We start from the raw sequence: 23836 nt of genomic DNA on the forward strand, positions 1-23836 counted from the left end.
ATCGTATTTTCTTTTCAGTCTCTCTATTTCCTGTCTTACTTCAAGGATATCACATGACCCTCGATGGCAATTTCTATGGCGGAGGGCTTAACTGGGTTTCAGGGCTTTGAAGTTGCCCCCTTTCAGCCAAGTTTGCATAGTAGTCATTGTTGTTTGCAATTTATTTGAGTGGCTGTGACACATATTATAATAAAACCTTCACATAGTATTCTAATCAATCCCTTTGTTTACTTGGCTTTTAAGTACATCTTGCCTTGAGTTCATTCCATCAGTCATTTAGTCAAAGTACTTGCTCCTATAAATTAATTTAATTTATTGACACATTGCCATGTGGCAGTAACTCATGCTTGATAAGACTTAACACTTTATATTTGCATCGATAAAGAAGCTATATAAAACTATGACCACAATGGTGGCTTCTTAGTAAACCAAAATGAAGGCATTCGTACTGTTATTGGCTTCCCTCTTGGGGGTCTGCGCTGGATTCACTGTACCCCACACTGCTGTCCACCCCCGAGATCTCAAGGTCGAACATCGCAGCATCGAGGGTCGCATCACGAACGGAAACGTGGCCGCCGAGGGTCAGGTTCCCTACATCGTGGGAGTCAGCTTGAATAGCAACGGAAACTGGTGGTGGTGCGGGGGATCTATAATAGGCAATACATGGGTGCTCACTGCCGCCCACTGTGTCGCAGGGTAGGTTTTGAAAGCAAAGAAATATGTTATTAATTCGAAATAACATTTCTAAATACCAACAGTGCCGATGAGGCTTCACTTTACTACGGCGCCATCAACTACAATGAGCCCGCCTTCCGGCACACAGTCAGCAGAGAGAACTTAATCATGTACCCTGGTTATGTGGGACTCGATCATGATTTGGCTATGATCCGGACACCCCACGTGGACTTCTACAGTCTGGTCAACAAAATCGAACTGCCCAGTTTGAATGAGCGTTACAATTCCTACGAGAACAACTGGGCTCAAGCTTCTGGCTGGGGTGCCATTTACGATGGCAGCAATGTGGTGGAGGATCTGCGATTTGTAGAAGTACGCGTGATTTCCGTTTCGGATTGCCAGGCCTACTACGGAACTGAAACTGCCACCGAAAACGTCATCTGCGTGGATACTCCGGATGGCAAGTCCACCTGCCAGGGCGATTCCGGTGGTCCTCTGGCCACAAGGGAGGGTGACAAGCTGATCGGAGTCACTTCGTTTGGATCCATTTACGGCTGCCAGTCAGGAGCCCCGGCTGGTTTCACTCGGGTCACCAATTACCTTGAGTGGATTAAGGAGGTGACTGGCATTTACTATTGAGTGTAGTCCCAAAACCAATTTCACTGAATAAATTCCCGATTTTCTGCACTCATTTTTTACTTGCAATAATAATTTATATAAAATATTGTGCTGGAAACTATTTGTAATAGACCAGGATGAAAAATTCCACAAAAATTTAAAATGAAATTTCTAAGTACGGTGAGGATCGTTAATAGTTGAAATAACCATATAGGTACTTTTTCATGATACACAATTATTCAGCAAGATATCAATCCTCATACAATACCTGCACTACAAAACTATGGACAATCTAACAAATTATAATTAATGAATATTTTAATCTGCTAAATTTCCTGTTTTTAAATTTACCTATCAGTTCAGTCAAACAATCAGCTTAAGTGCCTGCTAATATAAATTAAACTTATTCATTAATAAAGGCACCGAGTTAGCGACTAATCGAGATAAGATATCGCCATTTAAAATTAACATTGATAATGATTTCGCTTGGGGTATATAATATTGAGATCACATTAGGAGTTTTTCAGTCTTTAGAAATGAGGAGTCTATCGCTATTGTCGCTGGCTTTCCTTGGGGTCTGCACCGCACTCACTGTGCCCCACTCGGTGGTGCACCCACGGGATCTGCAGGTTCAGCATGGAAGCATCGAGGGTCGCATCACCAATGGAAACCAGGCGGCTGAGGGTCAGGTTCCCTACATCGTGGGAGTAAGCCTGAACAGCAATGGAAACTGGTGGTGGTGTGGAGGCTCCATTATCGGACACACTTGGGTTCTCACCGCCGCTCACTGTACCGCTGGGTTAGTAATCCAAACTTTCAAATATACAAATCTTTATTAATACAGTAAATTTATTACAGCGCCGATGAGGCTTCACTGTACTACGGCGCCATCAATTATAATGAGCCCGCCTTCCGGCACACAGTCAGCAGTGAGAAGTTCATCAGGTATCCTGGTTATGTTGGACTCGACCATGATTTGGCTCTGATCAGGACACCCCACGTGGACTTCTACAGTCTGGTCAACAAAATCGAACTGCCCAGTCTGGATGATCGCTACAATTCCTATGAGAACAGATGGGTTCAGGCCTCCGGATGGGGCGCCATTTACGATGGCAGCAATGTGGTGGAGGAGCTCCGGGTGGTGGATCTGAAGGTGATCTCCGTGGCGGAGTGCCAGGCCTACTACGGAACCGAAACCGCCTCCGAGAACACCATCTGCGTGGAGACTCCCGACGGAAAGGCCACCTGCCAGGGCGACTCCGGCGGTCCTCTGGTCACAAAGGAAGGCGACAAGCTGGTCGGGATCACGTCTTTTGTCTCCGACTACGGCTGCCAGGTTGGCGGTCCCGCTGGCTTCACTCGAGTCACCAAGTACTTGGAATGGATCAAGGAGGAGACTGGAATTTATTATTAAATGCTTTGTAAAGAAAAACCCACAAAAGTTCAGTTATTACTTTGACAATTACATTGGTAGAGTTCGAAATTAAGCCTTTACTCGCTTTTATATGCTGGCTTTTTGTTTATTTTGGTATGGCAAGAGGAAAAAACTAAAACAAAATTAGTTTGGAGCTTTGCAGAATCTGGCTCATCAGATTAAGAACCATGCTTAACTTTGAGGAAACTATATCACTGTAATACAACAACAATCCCTTCCATAAATTTTAATTTTCTTTGTTTTTTCCTCATGCTAAGAAATTCTAAAGCTAAACAGAGTATCAAGTTCGCTAAAAAAAATATATTAATATGTATATTATATATATCTGATTGGTTTTTTAAATTATAATATTATATTCAAATATTTTAATCTGATTAGATTCCTGAGAACACATTAAATCAATCCACTTCAAAAGTGGGCCATATTTTAGCAAGGAAGCCACTTGGGGCGGTCTTATCAGCCGGAGAGTCTGGTCACGATGATAACTGGCTCACAATTTACTGCCTCCGAGATTTACATATGATTAGAAGGGCTCTTGGAGCAAGATAACACCATTGCCTTTTGTATAAAAAGGCGTCGTGGCTTAAGTAGTAGCATAAGTTGAAAGACTTGGTTAAGATGAAACTGTTCGTGTTCCTGGCCTTGGCCGTGGCCGCAGCTACGGCTGTCCCGGCTCCCTCGCAGAAGCTGACCCCGGTGCCTATGAAGGACATCCAGGGTCGCATCACCAACGGCTACCCGGCCTACGAGGGCAAGGTGCCCTACATCGTGGGTCTGCTCTTCAGCGGCAACGGAGGCAACTGGTGGTGCGGTGGCTCGATCATCGGCAACACCTGGGTGCTGACCGCCGCCCACTGCACCAACGGAGCCAGCGGAGTGACCATCAACTACGGAGCCAGCATCCGCACCCAGCCGCAGTACTCCCACTGGGTGGGCAGCGGCAACATCGTGCAGCACCACCACTACAACAGCGGCAACCTGCACAACGACATCTCCCTGATCCGCACCCCGCACGTCGACTTCTGGCACCTGGTCAACAAGGTGGAGCTGCCCAGCTACAACGACCGCTACCAGAACTACGCCGGCTGGTGGGCCGTGGCCTCCGGCTGGGGCGGCACCTACGACGGCAGCCCACTCCCCGACTGGCTGCAGGCCGTCGACGTCCAGATCTTGTCCCAGAGCGACTGCAGCCGCACCTGGTCCCTCCACGAGAACATGATCTGCATCAACACCGCCGGCGGCAAGTCCACCTGCGGAGGCGACTCCGGTGGCCCCCTGGTCACGCACGAGGGCAACCGCCTGGTCGGAGTGACCTCCTTCGGCTCCGCCGCCGGCTGCCAGTCCGGAGCTCCCGCCGTCTTCAGCCGAGTGACTGGATACCTGGACTGGATCCGCGACAACACCGGCATCTCCTACTAAAATAAACGATTAAAGCATAACAATACATCCGAGTTTTCAATTGGCCACTTTAATATTGAGTCCCGGGCTGAGTGGCACAAATCAGTTAACATGGTGCACATTTCCCCAACCTGTGGCAATTAATGACTATGTGATGGCCACAGGCATTTGCAAAACAACAGCGAAAAATTAAAAATGGGAAAAAAAATTGTAATTGGAAATGGTCAAAGCGATGACATAAATAAAATTCAATCACGAAATAAAATTGCATTCGATTGCAATTGAGCGACGCATACCGGGCACAAATCACTGACTGAAATCAAATCAAATCAAATTAGAAAACAATCCACCAATGCAGCATAGGTTGTATAAAAATCTAATCAAAATCTAATAAAATGTTTTTCTCCGATGCAAATTACTTGCAACCCATATCTGGTCCACCGTATCTCACCCACCCCCCATAAAAATTGCACAAAATAAAAAAGGCTCAACCAATCATTTGAAAACTGTATGCAAATTACATGCAAAATATCGTCTCATTATTATCCGTCTCTGTATATTCCCATCTCTCATGATTCGAACTTTAAGAACCCAATACAATTTTAACTAGTCTCGAAAAGTACTTTTAGAAAAAAAGTTACACATTGTAATTTTGTTTTTTAAATGGATTTAACACACTTTTTGTTATAAAACGGCTTTGCTCTTAAAGCAATGATGTTCCTTGTCATTAGGAAGTGAAATTTAGAAGGACAATCTATGGTTGACCAAAGAGGTCCCAATTGAAAATTCGGATGTGTTGTTTTGCTTTAATCGTTTATTGTAGAGACCCCATAAAAACTGGGTAAGTGCTTAGTAGGAGATGCCGGTGTTGTCGCGGATCCAGTCCAGGTATCCAGTCACTCGGCTGAAGACGGCGGGAGCTCCGGACTGGCAGCCGGCGGCGGAGCCGAAGGAGGTCACTCCGACCAGGCGGTTGCCCTCGTGCGTGACCAGGGGGCCACCGGAGTCGCCTCCGCAGGTGGACTTGCCGCCGGCGGTGTTGATGCAGATCATGTTCTCGTGGAGGGACCAGGTGCGGCTGCAGTCGCTCTGGGACAAGATCTGGACGTCGACGGCCTGCAGCCAGTCGGGGAGTGGGCTGCCGTCGTAGGTGCCGCCCCAGCCGGAGGCCACGGCCCACCAGCCGGCGTAGTTCTGGTAGCGGTCGTTGTAGCTGGGCAGCTCCACCTTGTTGACCAGGTGCCAGAAGTCGACGTGCGGGGTGCGGATCAGGGAGATGTCGTTGTGCAGGTTGCCGCTGTTGTAGTGGTGGTGCTGCACGATGTTGCCGCTGCCCACCCAGTGGGAGTACTGCGGCTGGGTGCGGATGCTGGCTCCGTAGTTGATGGTCACTCCGCTGGCTCCGTTGGTGCAGTGGGCGGCGGTCAGCACCCAGGTGTTGCCGATGATCGAGCCACCGCACCACCAGTTGCCTCCGTTGCCGCTGAAGAGCAGACCCACGATGTAGGGCACCTTGCCCTCGTAGGCCGGGTAGCCGTTGGTGATGCGACCCTGGATGTCCTTCATGGGCACCGGGGTCAGCTTCTGCGAGGGAGCCGGGACAGCCGTAGCTGCGGCCACGGCCAAGGCCAGGAACACGAACAGTTTCATCTTAACCAAGTCTTTCAACTTATGCTACTACTTAAGCCACGACGCCTTTTTATACAAAAGGCAATGGTGTTATCTCGCTAAAAGAGCCGTAGTAATCATAATTTACCTAGTATATAGATTTACACATATACATTCAGTTATAACAGGTGTTTCTCTCAAGTGTAAACCAAAATTAAACAACGCAAATTTAGCGTCATGTTATCAGTTTTTTCAATGATTTGCCAAATTAGTTGACAATATAATAAATTCAATTTCAAATACTATTGATCGCGTTCAATTCATAAAATCACTATCTTAGTAGACACATTTTATTTACTCAACTTGTTGGCTGAAGCCACAGAACTATCTTATCTGCTACCATAAAGCAAATCAGTATTAGGTCTCAAGACTTTTTATGAGTTTGAACTAAATTTCTGTTCATAGAAAGAATGTTTGCTTTAGATGTCTATAAAATACAGATCTTGACGTTTCCGTTGTGGAGACAGTGAAAGTGCAACCTGCTACTGAAAGCCAGGCAAATGAGCTCTTTCCCTTTTCTCGTGCCGCAGAAAATTGTGCACATAACTCACAAGGGCTCTTGTAGAGCTAAATAAGGCAGGAGTTCTGTGGGAGGCCAATGTATCATTGAGTGCAGCAGTGTTGTGCACTGAAAATAATCACTTGTGATAATGATCTTTGTTGGGTATTTCATAATTTTATAATGGCAGCAAATCAATATAGTTGAAAGCTATTATATCTGGAAAGGCAGCTCACATACTGCCAGCTATGCTCACTAATTAATTTGCAGCTGTGGCTTTAATTTCAAAATTCCAGGCTCCCCATTACCTTTCCCTTTGGAGAATTGCGGGCGGAGTGCATTGCCCCCGCTGAAAACATCGTACAACTTGAACACGTACGTACGATGCCATTCCGGCCGGAGCCCCATTGAACCCCACCTTTCGAACACACATCTCAAAGGGCGCTCCTTGGAAGTGGGTTTGTTCCTTTGCTTTTTTTCCTTTTTCCCTTTTTGCGTTTTTTTTTATGCTTTGCCCAGGAGCTGGCATTTAAATCCAAGTGCATTGACATACAAACAGCCCTGCAAGCGCCCTGAAGTAGGCAACAATCAACGCTCAACATTCAAGGTTCAAGATTGCCAGCTGCCAAGGACGAGTTCGAATCTCAGTGAGTTCTCAGATGTCCCCGGCTCGGATTAATCAATATTAATCAATCACGAAGTGGGAACCATTGACCCAGTGGGGAATGGTTTTCAAAACGTATACATTTCTGTAAATTCGGACTGTAAAGTACAAGTGTGGTGGGTTTTCTTTGGTCTCTTGGTAAAGCAAGAGCTTTAAAGCTTGCCTTTTCGCTGATTTTACCTGTTTTTAGCGCGACAATGTCCGATTTAAAATAGCTTTTGAGCCACAAATGGCATTCGGGATGAGAAAGATTTAAGCTAGTCAAAACTATGATAAGCCTTTTAATGGTTTTGTGACTAAATTTATGCTAAACCATTCAATTTATTTAAATATTTTTTAAGGCAAATTAATTAATTAAAACATATTAAATAACCAATACCTTTTAGTCTATTCCCACCAAATTACAAATTAATTCACAAAAATTATTGTAAAAGATCTCTAAAAATCCAACTTTCGACAACTTAAAGCCCTGGATAATAATATAGTTCTATTGTTTAACCATATTACTACCATATATATAAACTCTAACATAATGTTATTTAAGGCCCTGGTTTATGTTCTACCATATGTCATTTTACTTTTTATTCCATTTAGAAATCCTATTACTGTCATGAAGAATGAAATCCAATCAATGTCATTCCACCTCATCCAAAAGGCTTGAAACTAACTTAGTCATTCGCTTTTTTCTGCCCCATAACGACTATAAATAACCGTAATGCTATTTACATATTTTCCAAAAACCCACTGCACACTATGGATTTTTAGGCATCAAAGCGGTTAGATATCGTTGCTAGGGCTTCGAAAATCGAAAATAATGCGCTGCACACTCATCACGTGCCGTGCAGGTGGAAATGGGCAATAGATTGGGAATGCTATGCTAAAATCGCTGAAATCGGTTGCTGCCTCCCGGGAATGCAGCCCCACAACTACCAAGTGTGGTCAAATGGGCCCATTGACTCGCGAACCGCCAACACATTGACCGAGTTTTAGCCAGGCACTAATGTAATTAGTGGAATATAGCGACTAGTGGCTGCCACTTCTGGGCAGTGCAACGCGGCTAATTGGAGACTAAACATCGCAACGATGGAACACTAAAAGGATACAGTGCGCGAAAGGATTACGGCTAAGGGTTTGCTCCTTAAAGGAGCCCAAAAGTGCAACTGGGTCGAAGTCGAGTGTGAAATGTGAATTAATTGGAGTGTCCTGAAACCAAGAATTGGGCGAAATGGGTAGCAACACGGAGTCGGATGCCGAAAAGGCGTTGGGCTCGCGCCTGGACTACGATCTGATGATGGCCGAGGAGTACGTACTCAGTGATGTGGAGAAGAATTTTATCTTGGCCTGCGAGCGGGGTGACCTACCGGGTGTCAAGAAGTGAGGGTGAAGGTCCTTTCGATCTGATTTCGAGTAATTTCCGTGATTTCCTTGGTCCTTGAAGGCTTCTCGAGGAATATATGGGCACGGACAAGTTCAACATCAACTGTACGGATCCCATGAACCGCTCAGCCCTGATCTCGGCCATCGAGAACGAGAACTTCGACCTGATGGTCCTGCTGCTGGAGAACAACATCGAGGTGGGCGACGCCCTGCTCCATGCCATTTCCGAGGAGTATGTCGAGGCCGTGGAGGAGCTGCTGCAGTGGGAGGAGACCAACCACAAGGAGGGCCAGCCCTATGTAGGCTATATCCTATATCACAAACTTTTCGCGCCGTTTAATTTCTGATCCTTTGGCAGAGCTGGGAGGCGGTGGACCGCTCCAAGTCCACATTCACCGTGGACATCACGCCCCTTATCCTGGCCGCCCACCGCAATAACTACGAGATACTCAAAATACTCCTGGATCGCGGTGCCACACTGCCCATGCCGCACGACGTCAAGTGAGTAGTGATGTAGTGATGAAGTGATGTAGTGTTGTGGTGTTGTGGTGAGCCCCTTCGTCCTTTGAGCAGCACGTTCCATTGTTTGCTAAATCACCTATAGTATGTTGCACCTCGTTATGGACTTCTAATTTTGTCTAACGACGGGCAAATTATTGTGTCATATTCATACAGGGTGTAAGGGTGTTTTTGGGAAAGGAATGTAATGACAGGGTTTCTGGTATTTCGAATGGTTTTCCTCTTCCTACTTTAATATCCTTTAACTGGGGTCTAAGGTTTGCCATCTATGTATTTTTCAGAGGCTCCCCTCTGTGTAATTAAATTCGATTTTAAAAGTAATTCGTCTATTTGTTTTGGTTTGGTTTAAGCTGTAGACAAAACTCCTCAAAAGGATTTATGTACGTTTAAATTTTAAATATCGTTTTAAAACTTTCTTGATTTTTAGAGAGGTTTGGTTTTTTTAATACAAGATCCTTCGATAACATGCATCAATTTATATTAAATTTGTATTATCCTGCCAAACAAATTTTAAATTAATTTGTGAAGGTCCTTTGATTGGCATAAATTTAGTTTTGAGTCCTGAAGTACGTCCAGATAAATATTTTAAAAAATAAAGGATTATGACTTAAGCATAGGCTAACCAAGAACTCTCATTAAAGTCCTTGGTTTCAGTTTTCTTTACTTTGAACTATTTTAAATGTAAATCAAAGTTCAATTGCTTGCTAAACTTGAGCTCATGGCTGGCTTAAATATACCTTCAACATTCTGTCTAAGATAAAACGAGCTACACTCCGAAAAAAAGTCCTTGTTGAGCTTCCATATAAACTTAGGAACTCATGTCCTAAAAGAGCCCTCTAACAGTTAGAAATTTTTTATAATAATTTTGTACATAATTTTTAGGCCTTGTTTAGGAATTTTTTCCTAAACACAGGGAATTTTGTTTTCTAAGTGTAGTTTGGTCTGAACGCCACATCAGCTTTCTCTGGTCCATCTGATGTTAAAGTTTTAACCTAATTTTGATTTTATCGAAGGTGCGGCTGCGATGAGTGTGTGACCTCCCAGACGTCGGACTCCCTGCGCCACTCGCAGTCGAGGATCAACGCGTACCGGGCGCTGTCGGCCAGTTCGCTGATTGCGCTCAGTTCCAGGGACCCTGTACTGACCGCCTTCCAACTGTCCTGGGAACTCAAGCGGCTGCAGGCGATGGAATCGGAGTTTCGTGCCGAATACACGGTACGGTAGACAATGTAAGCGGTGGGGCTAGTGCCAATGCGAATGCGAGCCTTTTTGTGTTTGTGTTTGCCCAACAGGAGATGCGTCAGAATGTGCAGGACTTCGGCACCTCGCTCCTGGACCACGCACGCACATCCATGGAGCTGGAGGTGATGCTCAACTACAACCACGAGCCGTCCCACGACATCTGGTGCCTCGGCCAGCGGCAAACCCTGGAGCGATTAAAGCTGGCCATACGATATAAGCAAAAGACGGTGGGTTCGTCTTAAATTAAATATTCTAAAATATAGCCTTGTATCAAAACTCCGTGAAATAATGCTCAAAATTTGTACTGACTTACCTCGTTCAATTCGCCATGCAAATTCCAATCAATTAGCATTCTGAACAAAATTTTTTTTTGCCAAATTTTAAAAAAAAATTATAATGTAACCCCTTGCAAAAAAAAAAATGGCAAATTGAGACATTTATTTTTCAAGTTCAACTACACTTATTCTTAAGGTAATTAGGTGCACTAAGCAGACAGTCCTTTGGCTGTGGGTTTCCTTTAACCAAATTAATAAATAATATTAAAAAAAATGTTTTTTTAACCCAACATAATTCTCTAAAATGTTTTATTGTTAATTTATTTGTGAACATTTGTTTGTTTTTCAATCTCTGGTCAATTGCCTAGAGTCGGTATTGTTGAAACTACCATACTTAAAAAAAAAAGTCCTCAAACTTAATTTAATATTTTTTGAATTCCCCTGATAGTTTGTGGCACATCCGAATGTCCAGCAGTTATTGGCCGCCATTTGGTATGATGGACTGCCTGGATTCCGGCGCAAACAGGCCTCCCAGCAACTGATGGATGTGGTGAAGCTGGGCTGCAGCTTTCCCATCTACAGCTTGAAGTACATCCTGGCCCCGGACTCCGAGGGAGCCAAGTTCATGCGCAAGCCCTTTGTCAAGTTCATCACACACTCCTGCTCCTACATGTTCTTTTTGAGTGGGTAAAGTGGGGCCTTTGCACTCCATCCATCTATATATTCTGCCCCATCCACAGTGCTTCTGGGTGCCGCCTCGTTGAGGGTGGTGCAAATCACCTTCGAACTCCTCGCTTTTCCCTGGATGCTGACCATGCTGGAGGATTGGCGCAAACACGAAAGAGGCTCCTTACCAGGTCCCATTGAACTGGCCATCATAACCTACATAATGGCTCTGATATTTGAGGAACTTAAGACCCTGTATTCGGACGGTTTGCTTGAGTATATCATGGATCTGTGGAACATAGTCGACTACATATCCAATATGTTCTATGTGACGTGGATTCTTTGTAGAGCCACCGCTTGGGTAATAGTTCATGTAAGTTTTTCCTATTAATAAATTTCATATATCTCATTGAGATTTTAAATTTGTATTAGCGTGATCTTTGGTTCCGTGGCATAGATCCCTATTTCCCGCGTGAGCACTGGCATCCCTTTGATCCCATGCTTTTATCGGAGGGTGCCTTTGCTGCCGGAATGGTCTTCTCGTATCTGAAACTTGTCCACATCTTTTCGATCAATCCCCATTTGGGACCGCTGCAAGTTTCACTGGGACGCATGATAATCGACATTATAAAGTTCTTCTTTATCTACACACTGGTGTTGTTCGCCTTTGGCTGTGGTCTAAATCAGTTGCTCTGGTACTATGCCGAACTGGAGAAGAACAAGTGCTATCACCTGCATCCGGATGTGGCTGATTTTGATGACCAGGAGAAAGCTTGTACCATCTGGCGACGATTTTCCAAGTAGGTAGTCCTGTTTTGTATCAATAGTTTTGGTTGCAAAGAGTTAAAATGGTTGAAAAATATATTTGTTAATTCCTCTGCGATTTTTTCAGCTTATTTGAGACATCGCAATCCCTTTTCTGGGCTTCCTTTGGCCTGGTGGATCTGGTCTCATTCGATCTGGCCGGAATCAAGAGTTTCACCCGATTCTGGGCCCTCCTGATGTTCGGCTCCTATTCGGTGATCAATATCATTGTGCTCCTAAACATGCTCATTGCCATGATGTCCAACTCGTACCAAATTATCTCGGAACGGGCAGATACCGAGTGGAAGTTTGCCCGCTCCCAGCTTTGGATGAGCTACTTCGAAGATGGCGGCACCATTCCACCGCCGTTCAACCTCTGTCCCAACATGAAGATGTTGCGAAAAACTCTGGGGCGAAAGCGGCCATCGCGAACCAAGAGCTTTATGGTAAGCAGGTACCCTTTAAGTCACACTTAAAAAAAAATTTACTAGTTACCTCTTTACTTGGGAAATTGCCTTTGATTTTTAGGGTATGCTTTAAAAGCCTTTGAATTTAGGTATACGGTCAAACAATTTAATCAAAACTATCTAGAAGAAAAAATAACCATAGAAAATACATGTCTTTTGAAAAGGAATTGTCACCTTGTTTTACATTATTATTTTAATTTAAGTTATTATTTTACAAAATTTTAAACTAAAGTACCTATCTATTTCATGCAGATTTTAAATTTTGTTCAACCTGCAAGATTTTTTTCCTAGAGTCACAGCGAGAGGCGGGACAATCAATACAAATCTTTGGCAAAATCATTTTCAATCAAGCCCATGCAGAGCTTGCTGTGCGTCAACGGCACTGCTAATTCAACCTCTTCCGTGTCCTTCAACCCCCTTTCACGCTTCACACTCCTTATCTCCCATTCGAACTTGTAGCGCAAGTCCATGGAGCGGGCACAGGTCCTGCATGACAAAGTGATGAAGCTGCTGGTCAGGCGGTACATTACGGCGGAGCAGAGGCGGCGGGACGATTACGGCATTACCGAGGATGATATCATCGAGGTGCGCCAGGACATCAGCTCCTTGCGTTTCGAGCTGCTGGAGATTTTTACGAACAACAGTTGGGAGGTACCCGACATTGAGAAGAAATCCCAGGGTAAGGGAGTAGTGCCCATATTTAAACTCTTTACTCACATGATTGGAGAGATTTGTTAGGAAGTGAATAATATCTTAAAGTAGATTACATAATAAATTATTTCAATAAATTATCCAATTATCATTTACATAAAGCATACTTATAATTTATTTAGCATCTTATGATATTTATCTCTAGAAATCATAAATCTCCCTTTTCTAAATTGTACTTACATTATATATGCTTCACTCCATTATTTTAAAATACCTTGAGACATATTTTAAAACAGAAATTATTGAACAAAGCTATGTTCAAAAATGGATAACACGATGTTTTTATATTAGTTAGCAATGCTAGTGCTCTACTAGCTCCCCTGTTGTATCAATAAATTTAATGTTGCCAACAAAAAAGTACATTATTTAAACATAAACCCCTTTCGCAGGAGTGGCCCGAACCACCAAGGGCAAGGTAATGGAACGTCGCATCCTCAAGGACTTCCAGATTGGCTTTGTGGAGAATCTGAAGCAGGAAATGAACGAAAGTGAAAGTGGACGGGACATCTTCTCGTCGCTGGCCAAGGTCATCGGCAGAAAGAAGACCCAGAAGGGGTATATTTAAATCACCAGTAAGTTCTTTTATGATACTAATCATTGGTGAATTATAGAGACAAGGACTGGAATGCCATTGCGAGAAAGAATACCTTTGCCTCTGATCCTATTGGCTCTAAGCGATCATCCATGCAGCGCCATAGCCAACGCAGTTTGAGGAGAAAGATCATTGAGACGGCCAATGAGGGTCTGCAGATGGACCAGACCCAGTTGATTGGTAAGATCATACACATAATATACTTAAATTTTATATTAATATACATAAATCAGGGATTACAATAAGTAATTATACCAGATTCCATTCTGGAAATGAAAAATAACAGATACAAGACACATTTAAAAAAGTTTACCATTTATAAATACTCTTAATCCCTTCCAGAATTTAATCCCAACTTGGGTGATGTGACCAGGGCAACGAGAGTGGCCTATGTCAAGTTCATGCGAAAGAAGATGGCTGCTGATGAGGTTTCCTTGGCCGACGACAATGGCGATCCAAATGGCGAGGCGGAGAAGAAACCTCTGGATGCCTCTGGGGTACAGTTCGATCAAAATATATATGTATCCTTTTTGTATTGGCTAATATTTTGTCAAATTGCAGTCCAAAAAATCGATGACCAGTGGCGCAGGTGGAGGAGGAGGAGGAGGGTCTTCTATGATGGCTGCAGCTGCATTGCGAGCTTCCGTCAAGAATGTGGATGAAAAATCTGATGACAAGAATGGCAAAGCCGGTACCGTGAGGAAACCAGGTGATGACAAGGATAAGGATAAACAGCAGCCGCCCAAGGACTCCAAGCCGCCACCAGGAGGTCCCAAGCCCGGTGATCAGAAACCAGCTCCAGGAGCTGGGGCTCCCAAGCCCCAATCGGCAAGCAAGCCCGGTGACCAACAAAAGAAGGATGCTCCGGCACCGCCAACCAAGCCAGCAGACACCAAGCCAACAGCTCCGAAGTCCGGAGAACCGGCAAAGCCCGAGGCAGCGGCCAAGAAAGAGGAGTCTTCCAAGAGCGAGGCCAGCAAGCCATCAGCTGGAGCTGGAGCTGCCAAAAGTGCAGCTCCCTCAGCGCCAGCGGATGCCAAGCCGGATGCCAAGTTAAAGACGGGAACAGCTGAAGCTCCGGAGGGCACCAAAGCCACCAACGGATCCGCCAAGCCGGACGACAAGAAGAGCGGCCAGGAGCAGCCCCAAAAACCAGGCGACTCCAAGTCTGGAGAAGATGCCAAGAAAACGGAAGATGCCAAGGACAAGGATAAGAAACCAGGCGATGACAAGGATAAAAAACCAGGTGATGATAAGGACAAGAAGCCTGGCGACGACAAAGACAAAAAGCCGGGTGACGACAAGGACAAGAAGCCAACCGATGACAAGGATAAGAAGCCGAGCGATGAGAAGGACAAGAAACCAGCAGCCGACGACAAGGACAAGAAGCCAGGAGCAGCTCCTCTGAAACCGGCGATCAAGGTGGGTCAAAGCAGTGCAGCAGCCGGCGGAGAACGAGGAAAATCCACTGTCACTGGTCGCATGATCTCCGGCTGGCTGTAAGCCATCGCCGGAATGCAGTTTCGACCGATTCAATAGCAGCTATATATATTTAAGGCCCTTTGTTTGTGTGAACAATAAACGAATCTCAAAAACAAATGTTCTGCAACATGTTGCCAAGGGCCACCTGTTGCTAGCAACATCTATTTTGCATCCCCACAGCGCGTGCAACATTCATCAGCCGCCCCGTTGGTCTCCGGCAATTTGTTTGCCTGTCCGTTTTTTGGCCTATAAAAGAACCTGAACTTCGAACAGGACCATCAGAAAACCAGCGACCGTTCTAAAGAAAGCATCAGATCGAAGAATATAATTTTACATTCCAGTTTGTCGTTTTAAACAGTATTTTAAACATGAAGTCAATGTTGGTCAGCGCAGTTTTAGTGTTTTTCTTACTCGCTGAATTCACTGCAGCAGGTGAGTGGAAAAGAAGAAAAGGGTTCTTATGTATAGAATTCTAGGAGTGACATTTTTTGTTTAACAAAAAGATTTTAAAAGCATTGAATTTAAAATTGTAACTGTAAAAGGCTTTATAATAAATTTTTTAAATATATTTTGCAGCACCTTTAAGAGAAAAAGGTAAACCAGTGTGGAGTTATTTTTACTTTTTCTTCTTTTTCACAATTTATTTGTTTCAACAAAGAAATTTTGTTCACCGATTTCTAGCTTGCTAGTTTTTTTCAATATAATTAAAAACCTTTTAAGCATGACATTTAAAACATTAATATACCTAAATCAAACATCTCCTTGCTGCCAAAATAATAAAAGCGATAAAATAAATAACCAAATAATTCAGGTTTTAAATGGATAATCTTTCTACAAAATCTTTAAACATATATAGCGAAAATGACCGAATTTTGACCTTAACTACGTTTAAAATATTAAAAAAAAATCTTTTTAATTGCTCAATTTGTATGGTTTAAGATTGAAAGTAATTATACAAAATAATGTTTAATGTTTCGCTGCTGTTATTTTGGCGGTTATGGCACGAAAATAACTTATTCCTTGGTGATTTTAAGGTATAAGTATGCCAGTAATAGAACTAATCGCAATCCATAAACACTCCATTCAGAGATGGACCACGACAAGAATCGGCGAGGTGCCAATATGGGGCTGTATGCCTTTCCGCGCGTCGGCCGCGGAGATCCCAGTTTGGCCAACAGTCTGCGCGACGGATTTGAAGCCGGAGTCCTCGACGGCATTTACGGAGATGCCTCCCAGGAGGATTATAATGGTAAGTCGTTGCGGCTGGATTGGTAATTTGCCTAAACGCCCCGGGGACGTACCATTTCAGAGGCGGACTTCCAGAAGCGGGCCAGCGGTCTGGTGGCCTTCCCGCGCGTGGGTCGCGGCGATGCCGAGCTGCGCAAGTGGGCCCACCTCCTGGCCCTGCAACAGGTGCTGGACAAGCGCACAGGACCCAGTGCCTCCTCGGGATTGTGGTTCGGTCCCCGGCTCGGCAAGCGCAGTGTGGATGCCAAGTCCTTTGCGGACAGCACCAAGGGACAGAAGGAATTCAACTAGACTGGACCCACACACACTCCGCCCTCGAGAACGACCCCTTTTTGACACTCTAAATGTCGTAAACACACATTTGTATATCAAAGAGCACGCTTCTAATTGAATATTGTAACGGGTATACAACAAATATGGTTTTCGGTCAAATATATTATGAACTAAGGGCTGGTGAGAGCTTGTAATTAATGTCTTTGTGTGTTGTTCTTGCCATTTCGAATATGTAAATATAATAAAAGTCACAACTTAACCTGCACAAGGAGTTTTTAATGTTTAGAGTATTAAGAAAAGTTTATTCTAAATGAATTGCAAACATTTTTGGTACAGATATGAATGATATTTTCCATTGCCATGACAAAGTTAAGATCATTAATTTGAGGCTCTACTCCTGCTGTTGCTTGAACTTTCGCAGCTCGGTTTGTATGGCCTCGATAAGGGGGGCAGTTCCACTTGCCGTTTGGGCTGCATCCAATCTGGGCTCTGTCCTTTGAAAAGGACCTGCGCTCAAGGGTCGATTCAGGGTGGAATGGGAGCTGTACACACTGCCACCTCCCCAGGCACTATAAGTGGGCGAAGGTGGCTGCGTGGAATGGGCCGACTTGGAGGTCTTTTCCGGCTGGGCAGTGGCAGGACGTTCGGCTATGGTTTTGGACCCTCCCGAAGGATGAAAGCTGAAGGGTCATATTATAAGTAAAGATTGGCTATGTACTGGAAGTCAAACCTCACCTGGGCAAGCCCGCAGATGAACCCCTATGCTCGCGCTTCGTCACCCGCCGGTTGTTCGTGAAGTTCTGGGTGGGCAAGGGCATGGGTATGTCGTCCTGGCTGGAGTACATTTGGAGGGCCCCCTCCAGGAGCCCCTCGTAGTGGTTGCGTATGGCCGACGGATTGTGCAGCGGACTGGGATTATAGTCCGCGTAGGTCAGGGCCTCTGGGGAAGATCGATGGGAGAGGTTGAGTACAAGTGTTAAGTGGGTCGCGGGTAGGTCTCTATGTTGTTAGTTAGCTACTTTGGTTTTGGTTTTTGGTTATCGGGTTATCAGGATTGGTGCAAGCAATAACAATTACAAAATCAACGACTACAGGTTGTCCTAGTAACGCGACTTGGCCCCAAACCGAACGTCGCCATCGTCCTCGTCCTCGTCGTCATCGTTATTATTGTTATTATTATTATTTTTATTGGTATTATTCTTATTCGATTTTGGCGTTTCTCCGCCCGCCTCACCCTGTGACTGCTTCTTCTTGTGCCGCTCCCAGACCACGGGACCCACTACACCCGGATCCGGATTATCGCTGTGCGAGGCGGAGCGCACATTCCTAACCGATGGCGGCGGTGCCTTGGGACTGGGAAAACTGGCTATGGTGGCTATGGTGGTGTCCTTGCTGCCCTGCGACTTGTGCGATCGCAGGGATCGCGTGGAATTGTGCGGCGGCGCCACTGCATTCACATTGTCGTAGTAGGTGACAAACACGGGATCGAGCACGCGGTTCAGTGGCTCCGGCAAAGTACTCTTCGGAAAGGCCCTCACAGAGGCCATCGATAGGAAGGATCCCACACTGGCGGTATCACTCTTATCAGATGGCTGCAGATTCCGTATCATCTCGCTGTTAATCGCCTCTGCGGAAACTCCTCTTCCGGTCTTTTGAGTTAGCAGCTTGTTTCGGTGATAGTTGTTGTGGGGATTGAAAGCCTCGTTCCTTTGGAAATTCTCGTAGCTCCGGCGCAGGACTTCTGGCGATTCCTCCGCAGACGAGTGACCCGCCAGGGAGCCCTGAACAGGACTCGTTTCCAGGGAGCCCACTCGATTCTCGTTCAGATAACGCCTCCTCGATTTATGACGCGACTTGTCACCCTTCTTTTCTGACACCACCGATGTATAGACTGTTTCCTCGTGACCCTCAGCTCGATCGTACTGATGACGCCTCTTGTGGGCGTCAAATAAACGCGCTGCCTTGTCGTCCAGTATCCTTTGCACATCGGCACTGGGCGGATTGATGGGACAGTAAACCGAGGAGTCGGAAGTGTTGTCCGTCGACGAGGATATGGAATCGCGACGGGATCGGGTCTCCTGCGGCGGAGCTGGAAAACTTATGCGTGGTTCGCGCTCGTAGGAAAAGTTTCGCACACCAGCTTCCCTAGAATGGGAATGTGCTGGACTTGGTTCTCCTTCGGTCCTCTCACTGGTGGTAGGACGAATCGATTGACCCTCGGAAAGCAATTCATTGCGTGAGGAGTTTCTGCAATGGATAATTAAGAAGTAAATAGAATATTACAATTTTTGTATAGTATTTCGATGGACTTACCTATTGACTGCACTCAGTTCTCTTTGTCTGGAACGTGTTCGTCCCAATAGTAGAACCGCCACTAGGAGCAACAGGAGTAGCAGTATGGCTAAACTACTGATAACCACCAAAGCCACATTGTTTTTCACCGAGTTAAAAAATCCAGCCTGTCCACTTCGTGGCACAGGTGCCAAGGCGGTGGCCGTGGGCTCCCTAATGTAGGCTATATAAATTGGATGAATAAGTATCTTAGTTTGCCTGGAGATGGCAAAACTTACGCTCCGATTTCATATAAACAGCCTGTCCAAAAGTCTTAACGGCCTCGGATTCACTGACCAGTTCCATGTCTTTGGCAGCTGTTGTGGCCAAAACTGGTCTACCATTCACCAAGACAGTGTAAATCAGCTCCGTTTGGTTGGCTATCGGGCGATCATTGCTGCTAAAAAATATAATTAGCAGATTTTAAATAGCAAATGTTAAAGGTCTCGTTTTTACTTTTTTTTCTGGTTTTCTGAGAGTTAACGATTATGTCACGAAGTAAGTAAAATTAGATTTTATAAATAAATTAAGCTAATTAACACATAAACTTTAAAATGTGTTCAGCTGTTTGTAACTTAGAAAATAATATGCTAAAAAAAAAACAATTATGAATATAGAAGCTGTATAGAAGCCCCTTAAATCATAGTGTTATTTTTACTGCCAAGTTATTTCTAAAATTTTACTAACTCGGCATCAAAATTTCGACAGTTATTAACCCCTTGAAAATAATATTTTCTGTGAGTGCACTTTATGGGTTAATCAAACTCATAATATAATAACAAGTTCGGCAGGCACTTACAATTTGAGGTTGACGTAGTTCTTCTCCTCCATGGTACCGAACCCATTGGTGTTGGTGCTCCACTTTTGCACATCAGCCTCGCTAATTTGCGTTAGGTTGTGTATGACAACTCTGACGTGCTCGTCCCTATAAAGCGGTTGGCTTTGGGGCTGCTTCTGCTCCTTTTGTTGCTCCTGCTGTTGTTGTTGCTGTTCTTGCTGCACCAGCGGTTGCTTAGTCAACAGAGCTTCGTGCATTTCCCTCAACTTTTCCGATTTCCCACTCTGTTGTATGAGTTCCCAGGGGATCAGAGTAACGTATGCCCCATAATCAATCGTTTCAGTGCTGGTCGTCGAGGGTGTGGCCCCCATTGGAGGTAGCTCCTCGGACTGCTCCTCCTCCGAGTGGCTGGCCCATTCGGTGTCTTCGCCCAGTCTCCTCACGCTCTTGATGTAGTGCTCGTCGTCATCCTGCATGTCCAGTATTTCCACATCGTCCGCCGGTGATCCCGTCGTGGTTTCGGGTCGCGTCGATGGGGTAAAAGACTTCCGGCGCTCTCGAGGAGCTGGTACATTGACACCCTCAATCTGCTGGGCTCCATTTATGCCCAGATGACGGGTTTGTTGCCTGTTGATTAAATGATAGCAGTACTTTTTATTATGACCTTTTTCTAGCATTATTTTTGATAGCATACAAGGGTATGATTACTTGGAATTAAATAAAATAAAATAAGTAATACCATACTAAACCTAAAATGACCTATTATATCTATTATATATATTATTTTTACCTGGTAAAAGCTAGCCGATATAGACGAGCCAGCTTATCCTCTAAAGTAGGGTTATCCTTTGCTGTATAGAAACCGGACATGACCGTAAGCAGCCAATAGCGACGATCCGTGGCAGAGTAGTTCAGCGGTGGCATTCCGGGGCCACCCATATCCCAAGTGCCACCCCCATCATCTGGTTTGCAGTCCAGGCAAATGGGTATGTCGATTTCCTAGATATAAATCTTCTGTAAATATATTTATTCGGGTTGACCGCCCGCCTTAACTTACATTGTTTCCATCCACATAGACCGTGGCCACTACTGTTTCGGTCTTGACAATTACATCCTTGCCCTTGGTAATCCCCGTGTGAACCTTCTTCAGAAAATCTGGTGGGCCATCACCCGAACCTGTCCAGAAAAAGTCCTCCAAATGAATTTCGTCCTTTATTTCTGGATAGTCATCATCGGAGTTGTCTGGAAATGTCATGGTTTTATTATAACTTGAACAGTTTCTTGAACTTTCACCCCGTTTCCATAGAAAGTAAACAATGCTTTCTGGCAAAAATAAATATGTATTGCTTGATTTGGTACCCAAGCAAAAGGGTTTCAATATTAATATTTTAGGTTAAAATAAAGATTTAATAGATATTTGGTAAAACTATACCCCAAGCTTGCTAAATCACTTTTTCATCAAACTGTTATTTACCCTATTGGTTTTTGATTTTTGTACCCCTTTTTTGACAACAGACTTTCAAGTTTGTTTGATCAATTGCGCTAATGGCAACATATTTCCTACAATGAATGCAGTTGTAATTATGCTCAAGCTTGAAGTCCTATGATGTGCATTGGTTAATACAGAACCCCATCTCACATTTTAGATAACAATAACATAGCCATATCGATTAGCACTTTCGTTACCGCAAACCCCAAAGACAGGAACTTGACAATTTGCTTGCGGGCTGGCCACGCAATTAGCCATACACCTGCCTTGATTTGGCAGGTCGAATCACCTGGGTCAGTCCTCTTTACCTTTCGGTTTTGCAATTAACTCATATTGATTGTCCCAAATTTTTGCTTAGGTCAATGGTGTATAGTATTGTGTTAATGCTTTCAGCCAGAAATTCCTAAATTCATAATAATGCGTAAAGCAAGGGAAGCGTTAAAGGTCAAAATACTTGCACCGTATAAATTCTAGTAGGCAGACCCTAAACCTCTACATAATATGACACAAAAATTTCACTCGCTGGATGCTCAACTCACCGTGACTTAATTGTATAAGCGGCTGGCCAAGCTGGGACTTTTGCGTAGCTCTACATTGGTGCTGGATGGCCAAAAATAAAAGCATAAGCAGAATCGTATGATTTGCTTTCATTTTCACTGGATTATTTATGAACGTTTCTGTCACTTTCGGGTGTTTTCACTTCGTTCCGCATTTCCCTTTCCGCGAGTCTAAGAATCGGTTTTGATGAGGGAAAATGTTCAAGTGCCGAGCTATATAGAAAAGCTGATTCAGGTTCAGAGTCGCGTCACTGGCACCGTCGAACGTCCACCGGGAACTAAACGCTCCATTGTAACCCAAACATACGTATACTCGGGGCATTGGCTGTTGGTGGTGCTGATGGGTGACATTGTTATAGCCCGCTCTCTGTTTGGGCCGCTTTATGCCTGGTCAGTTACCTGGGGCAACGAGAATTTCAGCGGCAACAGGCAGATATCGGAAAAGCGCGCCAACGCGAACACCCGTTTTCCGTAAACAATGGAAAGCTTTCAACAGAATGCCGCTAAGTCTGACTTAGTCACTAAACTTTTCATGGCTTTTTGGGACAACATTAGTTACTAAAAGTTAAATTTGTTTTATCATGGTCCCAACTTGGATTTACAAAAGCTATTTTAAAGTGAATACAAAAGCTGCCTGATATGCAAAAAAGTGCTGTAATTTGTAAAACATTATCACGGTCTTTGGTTTATTAATATTGCATATATTTAATTATATTCATACCTTATTATCAAATTTTAACAGTTAAACTTTATAACAGGTTTAATTTTATTATACATGAATATTAAATGTTATTCCCTATTTTCCTAGTAAATATTAATTCATACCTAATTAACAACATTTAATTGGCTTCATAAACTAAATACATATTGTAAGTAAATAAATTTTATATGTCGATGTTTCGCTAAATAGAACCAAAATAAATGGTATAAATTTGCAATGTTTTGCTTACCATTTACCAGTATACCATCTAAAAGCTCTTCCCTGAGATTTAATAGTAAAAACTGTTTGTCGAGGCAAAGAATTCTGTGAAAATTCATTAACTGGCCTTCATATCATTACTTGAATAAAAGTTTTTTATAAACTTGCGAGTTTACAAAATGGTTAAAGCATGATTAATTATTAATAATTAGCAAGTAGCTTATACTGGCTTTTTTAATAAGTTTTTGTACAAATTATGATTTGTTTCTTAACTGCTAAGAGATAAATTTAAGTACCAGCTTAAATTTTATTACATATTTATTTAATCTTATTATTTTCCTCCTTTTTGTTGTAAGCGAACACCCATTAGTTGTAACTTATGATTAATTAATAAATAACTAACGGTTCAAAGTAAATCGGGCTTTGAAGAATTTGGTTTTTTTTTGTGTACCCTGTTACACAATTGATTAATTAATAATAATTTTGAAGTAATTTAAGATTAACTAAAGTAATAAATCTGATGGCTTCAACGACTTCTGTGAATAATGGTCAACGGCCTTCATTTTTTACTCGCATCATTGTATTTTTTTGGTACAGTCGACTACTATACAATTAATTAATCAATAATAATTATGAAGATGTACCTGGTCACTTCGCACCTATATTTTTGGTATACTTGTTTCTGTGATTGATTTCGCCGCAAAATAAGCCAAATACGTCATACAATGGAACAAAGTTTTCTATGTGGTCTTAAGAAAAATCCCCGTAAAATAAATCATTATTTCCTCGTACCTCGAATTATCATTTACCATTCAAAACAAGTTTGTTGATCTAAATGCTTCCAGGAAGCAGTCTAAATATTGACTATTTATTGTTCTCCTCTGGATTCACCAAAAATAGAATTTGATTATACACAAACTATGAATTAAGCCTGTCAAATGTGGCCATAATTTTGAGCTGTAGGTGCTTATTAAGTTTTTTGAGCCGTCTCTTGACTTGTCTAACTTTAAGTCTTTGCACATAAAGCAGAGAAGCACCCACCAAATGTGTATTGTCAATGCCTCCACGATTCTTATAACTTGTTTCGGGTGCCAGGTCCATCATTACTATAGAATGCGCTAATTTGTCGAGCGTAACTTTGACTTTTTA

The 23836-nt window shown here is 43.6% G+C and overlaps 7 protein-coding genes across 9 annotated transcripts; 5 read left to right on the forward strand and 2 right to left on the reverse strand.

Annotated features, from left to right (window-relative positions):
- Window positions 1-420: 420 nt before the first annotated feature.
- Window positions 421-1367, forward strand: LOC128253241 (serine protease 3-like). The gene is made up of 2 exons (XM_052981515.1): window positions 421-696; window positions 759-1367. Exons 1-2 carry the CDS (start codon window positions 434-436, stop codon window positions 1312-1314), a joined length of 819 nt encoding a protein of 272 aa, XP_052837475.1. The 5' UTR covers window positions 421-433; the 3' UTR covers window positions 1315-1367.
- Window positions 1368-1829: 462 nt separating this feature from the next.
- Window positions 1830-2801, forward strand: LOC128253249 (serine protease 3). Its single transcript, XM_052981517.1, has 2 exons — window positions 1830-2092; window positions 2152-2801. Exons 1-2 carry the CDS (start codon window positions 1830-1832, stop codon window positions 2705-2707), a joined length of 819 nt encoding a protein of 272 aa, XP_052837477.1. The 3' UTR covers window positions 2708-2801.
- A 515-nt stretch (window positions 2802-3316) lies between these two features.
- On the forward strand, window positions 3317-4172 carry LOC128266507 (serine protease 1). The gene has a single exon (XM_053003079.1). The coding sequence runs from the start codon at window positions 3347-3349 to the stop codon at window positions 4145-4147; it is 801 nt and encodes a 266-aa protein (XP_052859039.1). The 5' UTR covers window positions 3317-3346; the 3' UTR covers window positions 4148-4172.
- A 750-nt stretch (window positions 4173-4922) lies between these two features.
- On the reverse strand, window positions 4923-5805 carry LOC128252591 (serine protease 1). Its single transcript, XM_052980400.1, has one exon. It carries the CDS (start codon window positions 5774-5776, stop codon window positions 4976-4978), a length of 801 nt encoding a protein of 266 aa, XP_052836360.1. The 5' UTR covers window positions 5777-5805; the 3' UTR covers window positions 4923-4975.
- A 2180-nt stretch (window positions 5806-7985) lies between these two features.
- Window positions 7986-15209, forward strand: LOC128262021 (transient receptor potential protein). The gene is made up of 14 exons (XM_052996035.1): window positions 7986-8331; window positions 8396-8633; window positions 8693-8835; window positions 9867-10068; window positions 10146-10322; window positions 10819-11053; window positions 11111-11409; window positions 11469-11836; window positions 11929-12286; window positions 12767-12986; window positions 13408-13573; window positions 13630-13790; window positions 13953-14107; window positions 14172-15209. The coding sequence occupies exons 1-14, from the start codon at window positions 8183-8185 to the stop codon at window positions 15111-15113; spliced, it is 3813 nt and encodes a 1270-aa protein (XP_052851995.1). The 5' UTR covers window positions 7986-8182; the 3' UTR covers window positions 15114-15209.
- Window positions 15210-15361: 152 nt separating this feature from the next.
- Window positions 15362-16811, forward strand: LOC128262045 (cardio acceleratory peptide 2b). The gene is made up of 3 exons (XM_052996077.1): window positions 15362-15524; window positions 16180-16341; window positions 16402-16811. The coding sequence occupies exons 1-3, from the start codon at window positions 15461-15463 to the stop codon at window positions 16629-16631; spliced, it is 456 nt and encodes a 151-aa protein (XP_052852037.1). The 5' UTR covers window positions 15362-15460; the 3' UTR covers window positions 16632-16811.
- A 95-nt stretch (window positions 16812-16906) lies between these two features.
- On the reverse strand, window positions 16907-22057 carry LOC128262032 (uncharacterized). Of its 3 annotated transcripts, none has more exons than XM_052996054.1 (9): window positions 21751-22057; window positions 20780-20964; window positions 20513-20721; window positions 19744-20349; window positions 19184-19341; window positions 18927-19128; window positions 17848-18860; window positions 17349-17553; window positions 16907-17293 (listed from the first exon to the last, which is right to left on the reverse strand). In XM_052996054.1, exons 1-9 carry the CDS (start codon window positions 21860-21862, stop codon window positions 17005-17007), a joined length of 2979 nt encoding a protein of 992 aa, XP_052852014.1. In that variant the 5' UTR covers window positions 21863-22057; the 3' UTR covers window positions 16907-17004. The 3 variants fall into 3 exon arrangements, with proteins under 3 accessions (XP_052852014.1, XP_052852005.1, XP_052852024.1); XM_052996045.1 differs by having other exon boundaries at window positions 16908-17293; window positions 19184-19344; XM_052996064.1 differs by lacking the exon at window positions 16907-17293 and having other exon boundaries at window positions 17400-17551; window positions 19184-19344.
- Between the last annotated feature and the right edge of the window lie 1779 nt (window positions 22058-23836).

Source organism: Drosophila gunungcola, chromosome 3R (genome assembly GCF_025200985.1).
Source record: "Drosophila gunungcola strain Sukarami chromosome 3R, Dgunungcola_SK_2, whole genome shotgun sequence".
NCBI classification, from domain to species: Eukaryota; Metazoa; Arthropoda; class Insecta; order Diptera; family Drosophilidae; genus Drosophila; species Drosophila gunungcola.

Bases quoted from the DNA above. Each gene is read 5' to 3' on its own strand.
- LOC128253241 (XM_052981515.1), top strand. From the start codon at position 434: ATGAAGGCATTCGTACTGTTATTGGCTTCCCTCTTGGGGGTCTGCGCT. The intron at 697-758 runs GTAGGTTTTGAA...AAATACCAACAG, and splicing joins GCCGCCCACTGTGTCGCAGG to TGCCGATGAGGCTTCACTTT.
- LOC128253249 (XM_052981517.1), top strand. From the start codon at position 1,830: ATGAGGAGTCTATCGCTATTGTCGCTGGCTTTCCTTGGGGTCTGCACC. The intron at 2,093-2,151 runs GTTAGTAATCCA...AATTTATTACAG, and splicing joins GCCGCTCACTGTACCGCTGG to CGCCGATGAGGCTTCACTGT.
- LOC128266507 (XM_053003079.1), top strand. From the start codon at position 3,347: ATGAAACTGTTCGTGTTCCTGGCCTTGGCCGTGGCCGCAGCTACGGCT.
- LOC128252591 (XM_052980400.1), bottom strand. From the start codon at position 5,776: ATGAAACTGTTCGTGTTCCTGGCCTTGGCCGTGGCCGCAGCTACGGCT.
- LOC128262021 (XM_052996035.1), top strand. From the start codon at position 8,183: ATGGGTAGCAACACGGAGTCGGATGCCGAAAAGGCGTTGGGCTCGCGC. The intron at 10,323-10,818 runs GTGGGTTCGTCT...TTCCCCTGATAG, and splicing joins TACGATATAAGCAAAAGACG to TTTGTGGCACATCCGAATGT. The intron at 11,837-11,928 runs GTAGGTAGTCCT...CGATTTTTTCAG, and splicing joins ATCTGGCGACGATTTTCCAA to CTTATTTGAGACATCGCAAT.
- LOC128262045 (XM_052996077.1), top strand. From the start codon at position 15,461: ATGAAGTCAATGTTGGTCAGCGCAGTTTTAGTGTTTTTCTTACTCGCT. The intron at 15,525-16,179 runs GTGAGTGGAAAA...CACTCCATTCAG, and splicing joins CGCTGAATTCACTGCAGCAG to AGATGGACCACGACAAGAAT. The intron at 16,342-16,401 runs GTAAGTCGTTGC...GTACCATTTCAG, and splicing joins CTCCCAGGAGGATTATAATG to AGGCGGACTTCCAGAAGCGG.
- LOC128262032 (XM_052996045.1), bottom strand. From the start codon at position 21,862: ATGAAAGCAAATCATACGATTCTGCTTATGCTTTTATTTTTGGCCATC. The intron at 20,350-20,512 runs GTAAAAATAATA...TTTAATCAACAG, and splicing joins TATCGGCTAGCTTTTACCAG to GCAACAAACCCGTCATCTGG. The intron at 17,294-17,348 runs GTGAGGTTTGAC...ATGACCCTTCAG, and splicing joins TCATCTGCGGGCTTGCCCAG to CTTTCATCCTTCGGGAGGGT.